The 19,133-nt window shown below is 36.6% G+C and overlaps 1 protein-coding gene across 2 annotated transcripts in view; it reads right to left on the bottom strand.

The window, feature by feature from the left end:
- Nucleotides 1-19,133, bottom strand: part of CACNA2D2 (calcium voltage-gated channel auxiliary subunit alpha2delta 2) — a 681,501-nt gene that overhangs the window by 196,675 nt on the left and 465,693 nt on the right. For both annotated transcript variants that reach the window (XM_087954963.1, XM_087954964.1), the window contains exon 5: nt 13,966-14,010. In XM_087954963.1, the coding sequence (XP_087811089.1) occupies nt 13,966-14,010 (45 nt within the window). The remainder of the gene's footprint in view (nt 1-13,965; nt 14,011-19,133) is intronic.

The following is a 19,133-nucleotide window of genomic DNA, read 5'->3' as shown; positions in this document are numbered from 1 at the left end:
GAGAAAAGTAAGCCATTCTCTTGCATTTCTACAGCCGGAGCTAGAGAGGCACATGGGTCAGTCTTATTTTTTCACACCCATCCACACTCCAATCCTTGCTTTGGTTTGAATGGAGAAAGGGAAGAAGAGAAAATAAATTTCATTAGTTCCAGATTGGCAAAGACTCCAATGAATGAAAAATCTTTTTACTCATGGATAGAAGGGTGCCTCAGTTCCACCACTGCCCCATTTAAGGTTATGCCTGTGGGCTTTATAAATGCCTTTGGTAGAAAGATACCTTTTCCTATCCAGTCCTTTCCTCTTCAGATACTGATTTTAAGAAACTGGATTGCACTCCTGAGCACTTAAAAATACAAGATGACTGAAAATAGAAGAGTAAAATTCTAAATTGGTATGAGGAATTGGCTTATTTCTGTTTTCTGTTAATTGATTGCCTTCCTTTTATTACCTTTGCTTAAAGATTCAGTAAGATGTGGTGGTTTCCTGCTCCTATGTTCAAAGTGCCACTGAACTTACATCTTTTTATAAAACAGCAAAAATGCATTCCTATTAAGGACAGAATTTAAAAGAATGTATTTGCATATTACATACTGCCACTTCTGAACGTTTGTACTGGAGCACATCCCTGGAATAAACCACACAAACTACCTTATCTGGATGACTATTTTGTAATTAGATAATGGCATATAGGTTTATAGAGATGACAAGGAAGCAGCTAGCGGATGATGACTGCCTTCATTCAGAATTTTGTCAGATTCAGCATTGGTCAAGTAGCATTTCCCCCCCACCCTCACACACCTGGAATTGCAGCCAGAGGCAGATGAACAGTTCTGCTTGCTCTCCCCACATGACGAATTATTAATAATGCTGGGAGCTGAATGTTTCCTTCTAAAGAAAATCTATTTAAAATTTCCTACCGATCGTTCTCCTCTAGCTTTCCTCCATATTAGAGAACTCTACTCCATTCAACGCCAGTTGGAGAATGGAACAAGAAAAAGGGAACGCATTATGGGTATGCTGTTGATGGAAGTGGCCCTGTAGGGAATATGTATTTATTTATTGTGCCCTTAAGTCAGTGTTGACTCCTAATGATTCCATGGACAACTCTCTGCAGTTTTCTTTGCAACATTTTCTGTATGGTTTCCACTGTCTTTTTCCGAGAGCTAAGTGAAACTGTCTAGCTAAAATCCCCCAGCTGGCTTTGTGCTTAAGGCAAGACTAGAACTCAGGCTTCCTTGCTCCTAGTCTAGTGTCTTAACTATTAGATCAGTGTTTTGCAACCTTGGCAATTTTAAGATGTCTGGACTTCAATTCCCAGAATTCCCTAGTCAGAATCTTCTGCACATTCAGAATCTCCTAATACCCCTATATTTATACTAATTCTCTCAATCTTTCATCACAATTGTATGCGTCATGTTTTTGGCTTCATATTTATTCCTTTGCTATGGGTATGGGTACACTTAAACCATTTATTTGAAATAAGCAAACCTTTTCCAAGAAAATAATCAATTGTCAGTATCTGATTAATTCTTGGATCTACAAGTACCTTGATCATTTGAGTTCATGTTTGATTATCATGTTTGAGTTTCATCTATCCATTTTTGCCCCTCAATAGAATAACTTTTCTCTTGGATCACATTCATTCAAATTATGGCATAATTTTCCTGAAGTGTCATTTCTATTTCTTTTATTATCATTGTTCTCTGAAGTGTAACTTGGAGCATCACCATCTTAGGAAATCCTATTTTCACATATACCTGTAAGAATCTTGATAACAAATTCATACTTTCTGAAATACATTTTTGCCCTTTCATTCATAATTAAATCTACACTATCATCTCTGTGCGTGTATTAATCAACTCACTATGCACAACAAGACCTTCTTCATTCAGATTTATTGTATGCTTCCCCTTTCTTTTAATGTCACATAAAATGTGCCTATTTTCCTTTTTATTTGATTGGTTAATTCATGCTATTTACCATTTATTCCTCTTGTAGATCAAGCCTCATTCCTCCCCATGCCATAAGTCTCACCAGGCCCCCCACAAATATTGATCTTTGATACTCATTATGGGTTTAGTTAATGTAAGAGTTCATTTTTTAGAATTAAAATGTAGAAGGTATGGACTAAATAAGCAAACTTGGTCATATCCATGCAACATGGACTATTCTCTATTAATAATAATGAATACTTCTGACATGTCAGATATGCCACAAGGACAACCGAAACTTCAAAGGATTTGTAAAATATAGTTATCTTGCAAGTCAATGACTATTACATATGTAATACCAACACAGTGCACTGGGATACAGGATAGAGAGGAATATGCAAATGCACAAGCCAGTCTGAACCAATCAAACATTTAAAAGAAATGGATGTTCTTGTGCCTATCTTTGATGCTTAGAACTTTCCTCTCCCCTTCCTACACTCCATCTACTATGACCCATGCAAGCTATGATTACAGAAATGCACTTAATTGTAGCCAACATGGTATAATGATCATGCTTTTAAATGTAACTTGATGATAGTGTCAAGCTTGTTCGATATTTGGTCATTTCCTCCCCCACCATCAGCAAACTATCTTTGTCCTCTAAGCAATCTATGGCTTTCCATTATATTAACACTTGGGGAACAGCATTTTTTTAAAGTCCTTTTTTAAAAGAGTGGGAAAGGAAGGGTTTTGGTTTCTCCAAGACACCCAGCAGCTCATAAGATAGAATACTAATTAAATGGCATTTCCTGAGTTTTCCTCTTGGTTAGTTGGAGGAAGCACTGTTTGACACATGTCAGTCTTGTGTTTCCTGCACTGTGGCAGTGAAGCAGTGTCAAAGTACTTAGGAAGGTTCAGGGAGTGAAAATAGTGGTCATATAAAAATGCCTCTTGTTTCCTTTTTTTTAGTTGGAGGGCTCTGGCATACTACAAATCTGTACATAGCATCTTTTTCTCCTTAGCAAATTTTCTCTAGTGAGGGCAACAGTTTGAACATAAAATCAAGCAATGTGATAGCTTCTTATTTCTCAAAGGAAACAAAGGCAAAACAAAGGCCATATTTGTATGATTACAGAAGCCATTCCCAAGTGTCAGGCAGCGCATGACCAGGGAAACAAGATACACATTTCATTAAACAGGTTTAATGCAGGAAATACAGGATTAAGTCACAGGATCTTGGAAAATGAATAAGCACGCCTCTCCTCCTCATTTATGAACAAACGCATTAAGCTGAGGTCTCCGTGAGTTGCTTAACCGGCTTTTTCCTGGAATGTGAAACCAAAGTACTGATTTACCTTTTCCTAGTGAAGCCTAGGAGTGCAAAATCTATCTGCTTTTCATTGGCAATGCCTTTGAACACTTCACTTATCCTTTCTTCATTCCTTCCTTTGCTCTTCCCTTTGTTCTTTCCTTGATGTAGTCTTGATGCCTCCACGCTTGGGAATTTGCTGACTGAGGCAGGCTGCTTCAAGTCACCCTCTAGCAAAGAGGGCCCTTCATGGATCTTCCTTCTTCCTTCTAAAATATGCTTTGATCTTCATTAATAGCCCCGGGGCTGTTTATGTCTCTTCTGTAGCTTACTAGACTGGCTGTAACTCACACAGTCCCCAACACATGAACTATTTACATTCTGACTAGTGTGTCTGCACATGGTATGTCATTAGCAGCATAGCCAAATGCTATGATTTATTGGGAAAGCCTTTATGTGTATACGTAAATGCAGACACACATAAACATATAATATACATGTGTGTGTGTGTGTGTGTGTTGTGAGTGTGTGTGTGTTTCTCATTGGTCGAGTATAAATATCAAATTGTGGTTTTTGTAAACCATCCAAGGTCACTTTGGTGAGATGGTTAGTACAGAAATGTGATAAAAATAAATAAAGATGATTATATTTTTATGACAATATTAATCTGTAATTCTAAGGCACCTATCTGGGCGTCATGGAGTTGATCCCATTTATGAACACCATCTGCAAAAACAGGCATTGGCAGCTCCAATGGCTCTTACTCTCAGCAGCGTAGTTTATAAGCTCCCAAAGCTTGCATGGAAACCATTTGCATTGCTTCACATACTCCTTGGTCTCTAATGCATCAATCACAGTTCATGTGCTCCCTTCCCTTAGTTTTCTCAATCTTAGTTTTAATTATCTCATTCCTTTCTAAATTCTAAACTCAGTTATATATATTGAGAAAAGGTTAAAATAGTAATAAGATATGGAATAGAACACAAAGATGAATATGAAATTGAATTTGTGTCTGTATGGAGAAGTGATAACCTGGGACCATGCTATTCTCAAAAAAAGAAATTTTACTTGTATTATGTTTTGTGAAAACCCAAATAAAATTTGTATAAAAAAAAATCACAGTTCATGTGCTTTGCATTTTAAACTCCATTATAAGAAGTGAAATGGAGGGGAAAAGCCATATAGTAACACCCATTTGCTCAATTTCTTAGCAATTTCTCTTCCTCTTTTTCCTGCACTGCTGCTCTTCATCCACACCCACTGTACTGGAAATATGGAGGCAAAGTTACTTCATTTACATCATATCTTCACTGCCCAGTTATAACAAATTACAGTTTACTTAGATTTTCCAGTAAACATGCATAAGCCTGCAGGAACTTTCTGGATATAACAAAATGGGCAATTATATGATTGTATAAGGATGCAGTATGGAGGTTGATACTGGATAAAGAGGCTTTTAAATGGTTTTCCCTAGCGCTTTCTTGCTGGATATAAGCCCCTCAAACAATGTCTTTTATTCCCTAAGAGAACATAGCCCTATTTATTCTTATCCTTCTATATCTTTCTTGCAAGAGTGGGGTAGGGTCAACAGAAAAGAAATGAAAAAGATTAAGTCCCTTTCTTCCTCTACCAGTTTTCCATTTCAAAGTTCAGTTTCAGTAGTTGCAACATAGGCATTACAAAAAACAACACACAAATTATAAAATGACATGCAACATAAAAATGCAGACAGTAAAGAATTAACATCTTGGGGAAGACACTCAAGATTTATAAGGCTTTTATTTGAATGAAAATATCAGTTTGACTTTCCTTCACCTTTCCTTCCCAAGGTATATCTCCCCCGAAAGATAGAAACAACTAGGGTTGTTTTTTTCTGATTGCAGAAAAAATTGAAAAGTCCCTAAGTTGTTACTTTCAATTTTTGGAACTGGTATGTAAGGATCAAAGCTTCCATATTTTGTCTTTTTGATTTCTTCTAACAGCTGAGCGTTTGTACCAACAAGAGAGATCATAAAATGCCATAAAATGAACCAATCACAAACCATTTTATTTTTATTAGAAAAGAGAATTGGAATGCTATATGGTTTAAAGGGACCAGATTCTTTAAAATCATAAATACAAAGATCTATTTAGAATTGCATCTGTTCAACCACAAAAGGTTCCACTGAGAAATAATGCTTATTACTTTTTAACATTCCAGGAAATTAATTGGTCATGTACAGTAAACAAAGGATACTATTTATGATGTCCATGAAAATCAATGCAGCTTCAGTATTATCAATGGAAGGGGGCAGCTTAATTTTGTCCTAGGGGATTTTGCCTTTGTTACAATTTATACACTGTCTTAAACAACTCTACAATTATAATACGAGTTATGAGAGAAATAATCTTAATTTTCTCATCTTCTTTCAGGGGAATCCAGAAGAGAATGTCAGTTAATTTGAACACTATTCTGTGAATAAACACTGAAGTCCTCTCTGTTGGATGAATGAGTAAAGTGGATTTTTAAAACAAACATAAAATATGTGAGTTCTCTTGTATAAATAATGAGACTCCTTATCACTTTTAAAAAATTAATCTTTTTAAGAAGTTCATAATCAGAATGGCAGTGGAATGAAAAACCAGTCCAGTGAATAGGAATCTCATTTCTATTTCTCTCCACATTTATATTTCCCATAAGCTTCTAGAATAAAATCAGTTTTACTGAATAAACATTGCCTTGACTTCATTGAATTAACTTCATTTCAGGGTGATCATGCTCTATTTAAATTGCAAAATGGATGCAAACAAAAATGAAAGGGCTAGGTCATTTATATTTAGTTCTATTCAGTATCTTTCTAATTGCATCATCAATGCCATCCTCATCATAGTTTTTTCTACGTTTGTTGGATTTTGTTGGAATAACATTCATTGCCATCATAAGTAAATAAATAAATAAAAAACGAATCTCTCCTAGCTGAAACTAATTTGCTCTTCTTTCCCCCTATTTAGAATTTTATTATTCATGGATTGTCACAAGTCTGATTAATTTTAAAGGTTTAGGGAGTTTATCCTTAAGTATTCTTAAGAAACATTGTTCTCTGTAGCAAGTAAAGGTGAAGGCCTGCTAATGCAGGCTCCTTGAAGAATGTCTGGGGTGATTTCTGGCTTATGCCTTATTCTGTGCTGTGATTCTGGGGTTTCTCCCATTACAATACACATCTGATTTTCAGAGTTAAAACTCTAGTGACTGACAATTGGCTGTGTTTGAATGAACTTTTTAAAAAGGCCTTAGACTCACATAGAACCCCATTAAGATCTTGAGGAACCCCAGGGTTCTATGAAACACAGTTTGAAGAATTCTGAAGTACAGCATGTTAGGAAACATGACTATTTACTATTTGGTCTTCATCAATGTTATCTTTCCAGCTATAGTTTAAAGGGGGTGGATAAGCTTCCCAGATGAATGTTGTTTTAAGGGAAAATCAGCCAAGGACCTAGAAGGCTAGCAGGGAAATGTGCTTTTTTCCTGCCTGTGCCAACGTTCAGCAGAAAATAACAATAAACCCTTATTTAGCACTGATAGAGGAGCTGAGGGGAAGAATTAATTTGTAAATAGAAATACTAGCAGACGTTCAAATGCAGATTGATGCAAGATATAGAGAGTACAATAACTACTGTTTTATAGGAAATAAGGCCTAAATTATATCAATAATGTTGGCTGACCTTAGAAATCTATTTATTATTAAACCAAATCAACTGCAAGCAGTGTTTCTCTAGGAACTCTTATATTTTTGCCCTTTATAGCTCCATAAATTTTCAACAGCAAGGGAATAGGCACAGCAAGAATAGAGATTTATTGCCATGTGTTCTAAACTGCTAATGATTATGCACATCTTTGTGCAAAAACATGGAGAGGGGGATGGGGGAAGCAAATTAGACTAATAGTAGTAGTAGCAGCAGGAGTAACAGCTCTGGTCTGGCATGCTACAGGTTTTGCATTCAAAGGCACAGTCATCGGCTGAGGAATTCAAGCAAGGCTGAACACAAATGAGAAAAAAATCATAATGAAGAAAGTGGATGAGAACAAACAGAGAAGATGAGATTGTTTTCAGAGGATGGAGGTTTCTAACTTAGAAGATAGTGTTAGATTCCCTTGCACAGGTGAGTTTTTAATGAAATGAACAGTAAAAATTGTGTGTGTGTGGAAAGAGACTTGATCAAATTTTAGGAACTGAATAAGGAGTTTAGATAAAAGATTGTCTTGTCTCTTCTCCATCCTCCTTTTACCCTCTTTATATTTATGTTTGTGAAATAAACCTAATAATTAACTTTTGTAGGCATTCCTGTAAAACAGTTTTGAGACAACGTCCAACTCCAGTATAAAACTTATCTGACTACCTTTTTACGACCCTGTAATTCCTTAATTTGGGGTAGACCTGGGTTTATTTAGCCCAGTGGCCGCCAACTGGTGCGCTGTGGCCCACTGGTGGTCCGTGAGAAAATTTTGGTGGTCCGCAGAGCAATGTCACCCCCAGAGCACCCCCCAAAGCAATTAATCCAGGCTGTGGGGGAATACAAGGCTTGCATCGCTTGCATTCGGAACAACACGAGGTAGTGAGGGAAGGGGGGAAAGGGCGGAGGGAGGAACTTGCCTGGCCACCGGGTTGCTTCTTCTGCTTCTTTCTTCTTCTGCTTTTGGCTGCATGCACAGAAAGCAGCAGAAGTCTTTCTCTCCCCCAAACTCTGCCAGAAATGAGTCTTCGGGACCCTGCTCCAAGAGGCTGCACGGCAAAGACTCATTTCTGGCAGAGTTTGGGGGGGAGAAAGAAAGACTTCTGCTACTTTCCTTGCATGAAGCCTGAGAACGGAGCTCAAAAGCAGGCTAGGAATATCAAAATGGGTTTCTGCCAAAGAGACAAATTAAAGATAATATGAGAATAATTCTGGATACTTTGGAATACTGAGGCACATCCTGAAAAACAAATGGCTTTGATATTTTTAGATGCACAGAAAGCCTTCGACAATGTGAACTGGTGATTCATGTTATTATAGCTGGATCAGATGGGCTTTGGTAAGAAATTTACTCAAGCCATAAAAGCTATATATCATAAACAAACAGCAAAGGTATTGATAGAGGGAGAATTGACAGATTCTATTGATATAAGGAAAGGGACAAGACAAGGGTTGCCCACTGTCACCTCTGTTGTTTGTGTTAACTTTGGAAGTGTTAAATAGAAATATTAGAGAAGAAAAAGATATAAAAGGGATGAAAATTAAAAAGGAAGAATTTAAACTGCAAGCATTTGCAGATGACCTGGTTTTTATTTCAGAGAATCCATTAGAAACAGCATTTAAATTGATAGAAAAGATAGAGGCATATGGAAAAGTATCTGGTATGAAAATAAATAAAGATAAAATGAAGATCTTGACAAAGAAAATGTTAGTAAGACAAAAGGAAGAATTGGCAGATGCTTTGAAGATCCAGGTCACAAATAAGGTTAAGTACTTGGGGATACATTTGACAGCAAGATGTAGTACACTTAAAGAGAATAACTATCTTAAACTCAAACAACATATTGCGACTGATTTGGCAAAATGGGAAAATTTACAATTATCACTAATAGGGAGAATATCAACAATTAAGATGATTATACTACCTAGAATTTTATATCTGTTTCAGACAATTCCAATTAGGCAAGGGAAAGACTACTTTGAAGATTTACATAAAATAGTGTTGAAGTATATATGGCAGGGAAAGAAAGCGAGAATAAAATTAAAACTGTTGCAAGATGCCAGAATAAGAGGAGGATTTAGCCTGCTTAACTGGGAGTTATATTATCAAGCAACAAACCTGATGTGGGTTAAGGAATGGATAACACTAAGAAATACTAGATTATTGACATTAGAAGGACATGATTTGTTGTTAGGGTGGCATGCTTTCCTGTGGTACAAGGGAACTAAAACACAGGAGACATTATATAAGTGAGGCTTTATTATTAAACTGGGAGAAGACTGAAAAGCAATGCTATTTAAAAATTCCAGTCTTGTTATGGGCTATTGAAGCATTTTCTTATCCAATAACATATAAAAAGGAACAAACAGTTAGATATGGTGAAATATTGAATGAAAAGGGTGAACTTAAATCTATGCAAGCGTTGGAAGAACAAGGTATAAAGATGAATTGGTTTTCATATGTGCAAATATGCTCTAGATATGATAAAGATTTTAAAACAGAAGGTTTTTATGATAAACTGACTGACTTAGATAAAATTTTGATAGGTACTGATGAAAAGGTGATTAAAAAACTGTATGGACATTTATTAGAAATTAAGCTAGAACAAGAACAAGTTAAAGAAACAATGATTGCTTGGGGGGAAAAATTTGGATATGGGATTGATTTAGATAAATGGCAAAAAGTGTGGTCAAAAAATTATAAAATGACAATGTCAACAGCATATAAAGAAAAATTGTATAAGATGTTTTACAGGTGGCACCTACCCCCAACAAGAATAGCAAGAATGTTCACGAACAAATCTGAAAAATGTTGGAAATGTCATCAGATACCAGGTTCATATTACCATATGTGGTGGACATGTGCAGAAGCTAAAAGATATTGCACTAAAATCCACACATGGTTGGAAAAAAATGACAAAGAAACACATAGACTTGAAACCAGAGATATTTTTATTGGGAATCTTACCTGAAATATACAGTAGGGAATTGAAATATTTGATTGTAAATGTATTAACAGTGGCTAGGACTGTATTTGCTAAAAATTGGAAAAATGAGAAAATACCAATGCAGGAGGAAGTTATTAAGAAAATAATGGAATGTGCTGAAATGAGTAAATTGACATTTGAAATTAGAGAACAAGAAGATAAACAATTTTATAAGATTTGGGATCTATTTTATCAATGGTTAGAAAATAAAATATGGTAATGAAATATGTAGAATTTTACAATATAAGGAGAATAGAATTACATAGAATATAATATAAAGATGTATTATTACTTGATGGATTTAGGATGATAATATGAATTGTGATAATATAAATCAATTTTAAAATATGGAACATCTCGCATAACATGAAGGAATAATAGTATAGTCAAATGAATGATTAACAATGATAATAATGTATTCAGAAATATTTGATTGATAATATGAGAATATATACAGACAATTGTAACTGAGGACTATGGAGAAGATGCACAAAAAAATTGTAACCAATTGACACGCTGTATGTACGTAATTGGAAGATGGTTTTATGTTTTTATGTTTTGTTTGTGTATGTTTGTCTAAAAATAAAAAAAATCTTTATAAAAAAAAGCAGGCTAGGAATGTAGCTGCCTTGGAGGGGGGGAGGGAGAGAAAGAAAGAAAATCACCAGCCCTTGAGGTTAGATCAGGTCTCTTTCCCCCCCCTCCCTCTGAAAATGGAGCTCAAAAGTAGGCTAGGAATGTAGCTGCCTTGGTGTGTGTGTGTGTGTGTGTGTGTGTGTGAGAGAGAGAGAGAGAGAGAGAGAGAGAGAGAGAACATCACCAGCCCTCTGAGGTTAGATCAGATTCTTCTTTCTCTCTCTCCCACTCCCCTTCCTCCTCCCCCTCTCCCTCCCACTAACGTCAGTAAGCCACGTCAATCAAAATTCATATTAGTGGTCCACAGGGTTTAAAATAATGAGTTTGGTGATCCCTGAGGTCCAAAAGGTTGGCGACCCCTGATCTAGCCCATAAGAGTAGCTTTAGCATTAACCTTCTATACTGCTGCAGTTATCAGCTATGACTTTTTCTGATAGAAATCTGAGAACATACGATTCCATTTTATAGCCTTCTAGCTTCATTGTTCTCCTAAGAAAATGGGCTGATCCTTCAAATTTCAGTCTGTGTTTGATTTGGTGTCCCAACCCTGTTCCTTGTCTATAATTACCAAATTGGACATGTAGAATATTGGTCTCTTCTCTCTTGATATAATGTTCCTCTGGTTATAGAGTGACCTCAATTTCTGCAACTATATTTTCTATGAACTTTCTTTACTGCCTAGGATTCCACGTTTTCGATTCCTACTGTCTAGGATTCCACATTTTTCATTTATAAAAACATAAATGAAACAAATCTCAGAAGCAATCCATTGTACATGAAGAAGTGATACCAACTCAATCATGACATATAACTGGATGAATAATGTTAATTTTATAGTCCAGCCTGCAAATTGTAGGAACCCCGTTAGTCTTCCACTAACATTATGAAGCTTAAGGACAGCAGCTTTCTCAATGGAGAGATCAGTGGTTTGCATCTTCTCACCAAGCTGGCAACGGACAACCTCTGTTCCTGCTTTTGCATAGGAATTCTTTTTTTCTCTGCCCTGAAAGATTTGAACTATTCCAAAAGCACTCCATAGCCAATGAAATGCAGTCAGCTCTGGAGTGAGTTAAGCCAGGAGTGGATACTTGGGAGTAATTTTGAGCAGCATTCTCTCCAAGTGTTCATATTGCACGTAGTAACTAGCAAAGGCCTATTTCCTTGGGGAACCGAAGCTCTCTAGTTTATACTTAACGTTCTGATTGCCAGAATTACGGGATGGCTGTGCCGGGAGGAGGGTAGAGAATTAGATTCTGTCTCTAATTAGATGTTTGCTCTTCATTTGAATTTCAGATGCTAGCTTTAATTTTAGAAACTTACCCAGGAAGCAAAATGACTTTCTCTAGCAAAGTGCACCTGGCTTCTTCAGTCTTTGTTTGATAGCTTGTCGGTATTATGAAGTGAGCATGGAGTGGGGCCAACTATTATCTCAGCACTTGAGAACCAAAACTTTTAGAGCCCCCTCTCAATTTTTAGGGACATCTCCCATGAGTACCCTCTAGATACATGGACTTCAGTTCCTAGGATTCCTCAGTTAGGTTGGCCATTATTGAAAATTCTGATATTTGAAATCTGCATATCTCAGAATTGTTCAGACTGGAAAAGCTGTTTTAGAATCTCCATGTAAATAAGGAAGTATATCTAAACTGCCAAAAAACATATCAATGGACAGCTCATTATTATGTATTATTATGTAATGGTTAAGGCATCAGGCTGGAAATTGGAGACTGTGAGTTCTAGTCATTTACTCTCAGTCCTAGAAAGCAGGTAATAGCAAATAACTTCCCAAAAACTTACCAAGAAAACTGCAGGGACTAATTCAGGTGGTGGCCAGGAGTCAACACTAACAATAAAGCACACACACGCACACACAAGACTGGATCTAAATAAGATTTCTTTTAAGAAGAGATTAGACAATCATTTGTCTGAAATCATATACGATTTATTGTTTGAGAAGGAGGTTAGACTAGAAGTCCTCCAAGGTTCCTTCCAACTCTGTCATTGTGTTACTGCTTGTAATATATCACTGTAGCTTCACTACATCCCAGGAAATGTAACCTGATGCAAACTTTGTGAAAAGATCTAATTAATCAACCACTTATATAAAGATCCATTTAATAAAGGAAAATATTTGTAGCTCACGGCTGAAATGAGAAGTCCTTGCTGCTTTCTGAACTTGGTTGTTTTCTTGCAGATGCTTCATTACCCAAACTAGGTAACACCATCAAGCATTGCTGACGTTGCCCAGTTTGGGTAATGAAACGTCTGCAAGAATACAACCAAGTTGAGAGAGCAGCACGGACTCCTCGAAGATCCATCTTTTTTTGATAGATGATATCACTTTTGGGTAGCTTAATGAGAGAAGAGAGTGTAGATGAGACAATCACATGACAAACATTTGCAGGAGACCAAACATATTGCCACAGCATCTCTTTAGCACTCAAGGAGATAGAAACAGATATATCTAGCTTACGGTAATGAATGGACAAGTAGTCAATAGCTTCTAAATTTGTATTTTAATTACAAAGAAAGAAGGTGGGGTATTTTTTGGCGACTGCAAGTTAGCAGTTTTTATATACATGAACTCATATAAATATAAAACTTTTGAAGCTTCATAGTGTAACCTTATACTTTTCTTGTTAAAAGCAAATCTCTTTTGGGACTGCTGGATTTATTCCCAGATACAGGATTTCAGTGTGAATGCAGTATTTGATGTAAGCAACAATGACAGTATATATTTTCAATCAACTAACAATGATGGATGGTTTTGTTTTAGCATCTAAATCTTGTCCTCTTTTCTTAAGGTTTCACTATGGTATTCTATGCTTAAATTTCTCTTATTTCAGCATTCCTTACCCTGGAAAGTACATTTATTGTTATGATATTGGATAAGATTACGCAGGAAGATTTTAGCACTTCTGAGCTGAAGAATAGAGAGCAAGTGACAAAAAAAATAAATCAAAACCAAAACCAGCAAAATAAAAAACCTGAACTAGGTTAACCAAGCAAGGAAGCAATGGGAATTTAAACCATGAAATAAAACTGAATCCATTTCAAAATGTAACAAAACTTACAAATATATATTCTTGTTCTGTTCTCCAACGCATCTCCCTGAAATCACCAAGACCGATGAGCAATTTTTTGTCCTACTTCTGTTCTTTGAAATTTCTCCTTGTTGAAATGTAGTTAAGTGTTTACAACTTCCTTTCCATTACCAATTGATGAAGAAGAGCTGCAGGTTTGCAGCTCCACAACTTATTTTTCACCATCTTAAGCCCGTTAAATGAATGTAAGCTTTGAACAACTATAGCAAAGTAAACCCTACAGAAATTAATACAGAATCCATTTACTGTGTAAAACAAAAGCAATGCAACTGGAAGATACTTACATATTCTGTATCAGCCTTGGAGTCATAATATTCAATATCTTCCTCCTGTAGATTAAAAGAAATAGGTGTGATAAATATAGTGCAAGATCCAGGAAGATTTTCCACCATGATAGGGGTTCCTAAATATTAGTTGGGTCCAAATATCACATAGGACCATGGGTCCCTGGGGAATTATCACAAAACTTTGGGAGACTCTTTTGAGGCAGGCTGATAGTGGGCTGAGTTTGTGATTGGATTTTATTGATGGGGTGAAGGAACAATGCCAGGGTGTATGTCTGGAGGAGATTCCCCAGAAGAAGCTGCAACTCCACCACTTTTCCTTTTGGCTTTTGCTGTTAAGTCATAGTCTGTTGAATAGCTCATCATACTAAACCAGGGACACTCCACATTTCTTCTGATCAGTATCATGTAGATATATCATTTGGAAATATATTGTAGAAACACCAGAGTATACTTGCCATGAAAGATGCTTATTGATGTAGCTGCATGAACAGTATGATCAGTTCCAAAAGAAAAATGCTTGGAGGTAGTGCATGGAGAGAGATAACTGAACTAGGGTTTCCGTAGACCAGAAAAGCTATTCTATGTTTAGAAGCAATTTTGTTGCAATCTATTACTTGAAAATCTACTTAAGTATACACAAGATTTTTTATGATTCATACTGATTACTTTTATTTAGTACCCTATGAGTATCACTGGGTGTCAGCCTTCAAGATTTTCTCCCTTTCCTTTGCATCTTTCGGCTGTCATAAGTAACGGGGGGGAGGATGGGGGAATGGTTATGGGAAGTAAGCTGGAGGTGTTACAAACCAGAACTGTATAAGCTGGGGGGGGGAGAGATTCTTGCTTAGGTTTCTATCCTATGCTATGCGCAGCTGCAACTCTTTATCAAAATATGTCAAGGTCAACGGACAGAGGCCTCATCACCACCTGGAGATGCCCACATGATGATATACACAACTTTTAATTGGATGAGCCAGTTGAACTATTGGGGATGGGAACGTTGCCATTACTTTGTATATGTGATTTACGCGCCCATTTTCTCAGATTCAGAATTCTTTTGTTGCTACCACTTGATTTCCAGTAAAAGATATCTTTTCTCTGATTAATGGAGTTTAAGTATTTCTTTCTTGGATTTTGAATGGAGCACCAGCTGACACTGGGTATTGTACCTTATGATTTATGATTATTATTTATGTTCATGATTTATCACTTGTTGCTTGCATGTACACTGAGAGCTTATCCTTGTGTGTCCAATCACACTTGGCCAATAAGAATTATCCTATCTTATCCTATCCTATTCTTGAAAGCCACATAGAAAGTGTTTAAATACAGTATGTAAATGATTTACAAACCACCATAGCTAGATACACAAAACATGGCATGATAGAAAGCAGCCACATTATGGCGACATAGCTACGTATACAGGTGAATTCGGATGGCTTAAGAAATCCCATAGAACAGAGGCAAATTACTAAATAAAAGCATACAAAATAATAGACATGCTGCAGCTAAATTCAAAGACATACCATTGTTAATCCATGTGTACGATCTACATAATTAAAGTAAAAAAACCAAATGGGCTGTTTAAAATAAAATGAACAAATTTTGTCTTTACTCCCAAAAGGCCAGCTTTCACTCACTGTTTGCCTTTTTAAAAACTGCAGCAAGAATGAGAACAGGTTGCGATGGGACTAGCTTAAAACCAAAACCAATAACTTCTTTTCTGAGACTGAACAATGGTGATAAAAATGCTATTAATAATTCTTTCCTCTCTTTGGAGAGCTGTCCTATGAACAGATGATTCTACTTCCATTTCATGCCATCTTTTTTTTTTTATAATTCTGCTCTATGATGTTTCCACATCATTCATATATCTTTTTGAAAGGTATCTACTTCAGAATTCATATTGAAATATGTATTTTAAATGATGGTATTTAAACATATTTGTATTTTAATACATTCTCTTGCAACATTTAAATTGAGAGAGGACTGTTTTAATGTTCAAAGATTTGCAAAAGTCTTTGACTTGTTTATTTTATTTATTATGTTTGATGAATATTGATGAATCAGATATATATATATTGAAATATATATAGACGTACACAATACAGAAGCCTGATGATGGCAGATGAGATTCTGCTGAAACGTTGCTACAACTTTAAAAGCACAACTACAATGACATGGGAAAATACCCGAACAAAGCTGAATGCCATACATGTAAGTACCGCGAAAACTTGAGAATATATATATATATATATATATATATATATATATATATATATATATATATATATATATATATATATATATATGAATGAATCAGACTGACTCACAGTGATTAATAAGCAGATGCAACTAAATCCACTAAATTACAAAGAGGAAAAAGTAACATAAACCAATAACTAATAAGCCAATATGGGAACCTTGAATACCTTTTGAAAAAGTTCTATTTTGATGTCCTACTAGTGAATTCCAATTCTGTCTCTGAGAAGAAGCATTTCCTCAAGGTGAGAGTAGGCAAGAAAAAACACTATTGTAATTTTCCACCTTACATTTATGGGGAAAAATTCCTCACTGGGCGATGAATGGGTTGGCCCCATAAGGAGGAAGCCGTCCTGGAGAAATCTGGAAGCTCTACCACACGTTAAAAATCAATATTTTGAATTGTACCTCGAAGCCTGTTGGAAATTCGATGCAGTGCCTAGCACATTGGTTGTAGTTGTTTTCACCCACCAGTGGTTTTCACCCACAGGGATGTAGTTCATTTGTGATCTGGGCACTTCATAATCACCAGAGCCTTCTCATCCACCTAGGATCACAACTGGCAAAACAACTGAAGCTGGACAAAATGACCCTTGTGCATGTCCTTTACCAGGAGTTGTAATTCCAGGAAGACTCCTAAATCTTTCACTATCTCATTACAATGCTGAATTCAAGGACTACATATCCAAAGGTCACATGAGTAGTTTATAATATTCCTCCTCCTAATTATGATTCTTTGAATGCATGAGAAGCCTGGAATATATTCATAGCCCTCAAGGAAGAATGTGTACTAATAGTGGAGATCTTAGACATTGCCCTTCCTTTTACCCAGAACTTCTAAACAGGCAATGAAATATTAGGGACTGAATTCATATTTTCAAAGAAGAACTGCATGCCATTAAATATGCAGTATTTAGAAACTATTTGCATAGAAAGCTGTGTTCTAATTTCTCTTCTATGCTAGGATACCCAGCAGCTGATAATTCAGAGAGCAGCAATGCTGTCAAAATATAATGCTCTATTCTATCAAAAGGGGTAATTAAAGGGCACTCAGAATGTGTATTCTACTGACAAGAATGGAGTGAGACAGAAGCTGCATTGGTAGTGTGCTCTCCTTTGCAGCTCACTCAGCACCAACACGGCTCCAAGGGCATCCACCAGTGGCCCTGAAATTCTCACTGTCTGATTAGAAAAAGGATGTTTTTCTGCATCTGGTCATGTTGCAAGGATTGTAACCCACTTTGGAGATTCTAGGGTATGCAGGAAATTGTATTTAGAACATGGCAAGAACTGCATTCTTTGGCTATTTAAATCCTTGGGATTATGGGTCACACATATAAAGTGTGAGAGAAATGTGTTAGAGTGAATAGGTATGCTTTCTCCTGGAAACCAAGGAAAGGCAGTGGGCTGCTAAGAGCAAGTTTCCCAAGCCATTTCTTCCCAGCTCTGTCTTTTATCCTTCAAAGGGGTATGGTCCATGGGAACTTTAGGGTTACATGGACAGAGAATTAACTTCTTAAAAGAGTAATGAATGGAGAATACATTTCAGATGGAAAACATCTCATTCCATAAGAAACAACACAATATATGTGTTCCCTCACAGATCCTGGCCATGTTCAAGGAGCCAGTTCTATTATTAGATAACCTGTGCCCTATTGGGTCATAATTTCAGAGATATTTCCTTATCTAAGGAATGACCAGGGGTGGGCAAAAAACAACAACAATGGGACTGGGAGCAAATTATGACTTCTTGTTGGCTTCCTATTGAGTTTTTGTATGAGAAGCTGGCAGAGAATGCCTGGAATTTTCTTTCTTTCTTTCTTTCTTTCTTTCTTTCTTTCTTTCTTTCTTTCTTTCTTTCTTTCTTTCTTTCTTTCTTTCTTCCTTCCTTCCTTCCTTCCTTCCTTCTTTCTTTCTTTCTTTCTTTCTTTCTTTCCTTCCTTCCTTCCTTCCTTCCTTCCTTCCTTTCTTTCTTTCTTTCTTTTTTCCTACCCCTCTCCTGGGATTGGTTGGGAAACTGTCACGGAACATTAAAAATGAGATTTTTGTGACCGCAGCAACAGCCCAGCAGGGCAGTAGCAGCCAGTAGCACTGAAGCAGCCAATTTTCCCCAATTTTCATTCCCTGAGGAGTCATGGATCCCAGATTTTGGAGACATTCTGTAAGATAGCCCATTTGAAGCAACCTGATTAAAAAATATTGCCCTATGATGTGCCATTTTTCCCAGTTAAAGTTCGTGACAATGAGAATTCCAGCAGCAGATAGATACAGATACAGAGATATATAGATAGCTATATAGACATAGAGGACAGGAAACAATGCCTTCCAAAATGTAGAACACAGACAATACGCTTCCTATTTCAACACTAGTTTCTACTCTTTTTCTAGCTATACCCACAACACCATTGTTGTACATAATAGTTTGTCTTACATGGCTTCAGAGCCTGCTTGGTTTTTGTACTGCACTTACTTGGTTCTTACAGTGCAGCTATCAGTGCATGATGCACAAAGGATTTCGTTCATCAGCTGGCTTGTTGCAGAGCCTAAAGATGATTAGAATTGGGAGCGAGTGACTGGCCCAAGGTCACAAAGCTGACTTCCATACCCAAGGGAGGGATAAAATGATCTCCCTGCTCCTTGTCCAATACTTTAACCACTGTGCTATATACTGGCTCTCTTACCTAGACATCACTATGAGACATAAAATTTGGATGACAGTGGGGCAACTCAATTCACAGCTGTGAAGACAGCTTGAACCAACCAGAAGGAGTTGAGGACATATTTCTGGATGCTCTCTTCCAAGTGGATTGATCTAGCAGCAGATGCAGCATGCCCGCCCCCTATGTCAACTTTAATCACAGAGAGCAACAGACAGTTCCTAATAAGCATGTATTGGTAGTAAA

The sequence above is a fragment of the Notechis scutatus genome, chromosome 2 (genome assembly GCF_049901735.1).
Source record: "Notechis scutatus isolate UNSWTSFEM ecotype Mainland chromosome 2, rNotScu1.2, whole genome shotgun sequence".
NCBI classification, from domain to species: Eukaryota; Metazoa; Chordata; class Lepidosauria; order Squamata; family Elapidae; genus Notechis; species Notechis scutatus.
This window is presented reverse-complemented; position numbering and strand designations above follow the sequence as displayed.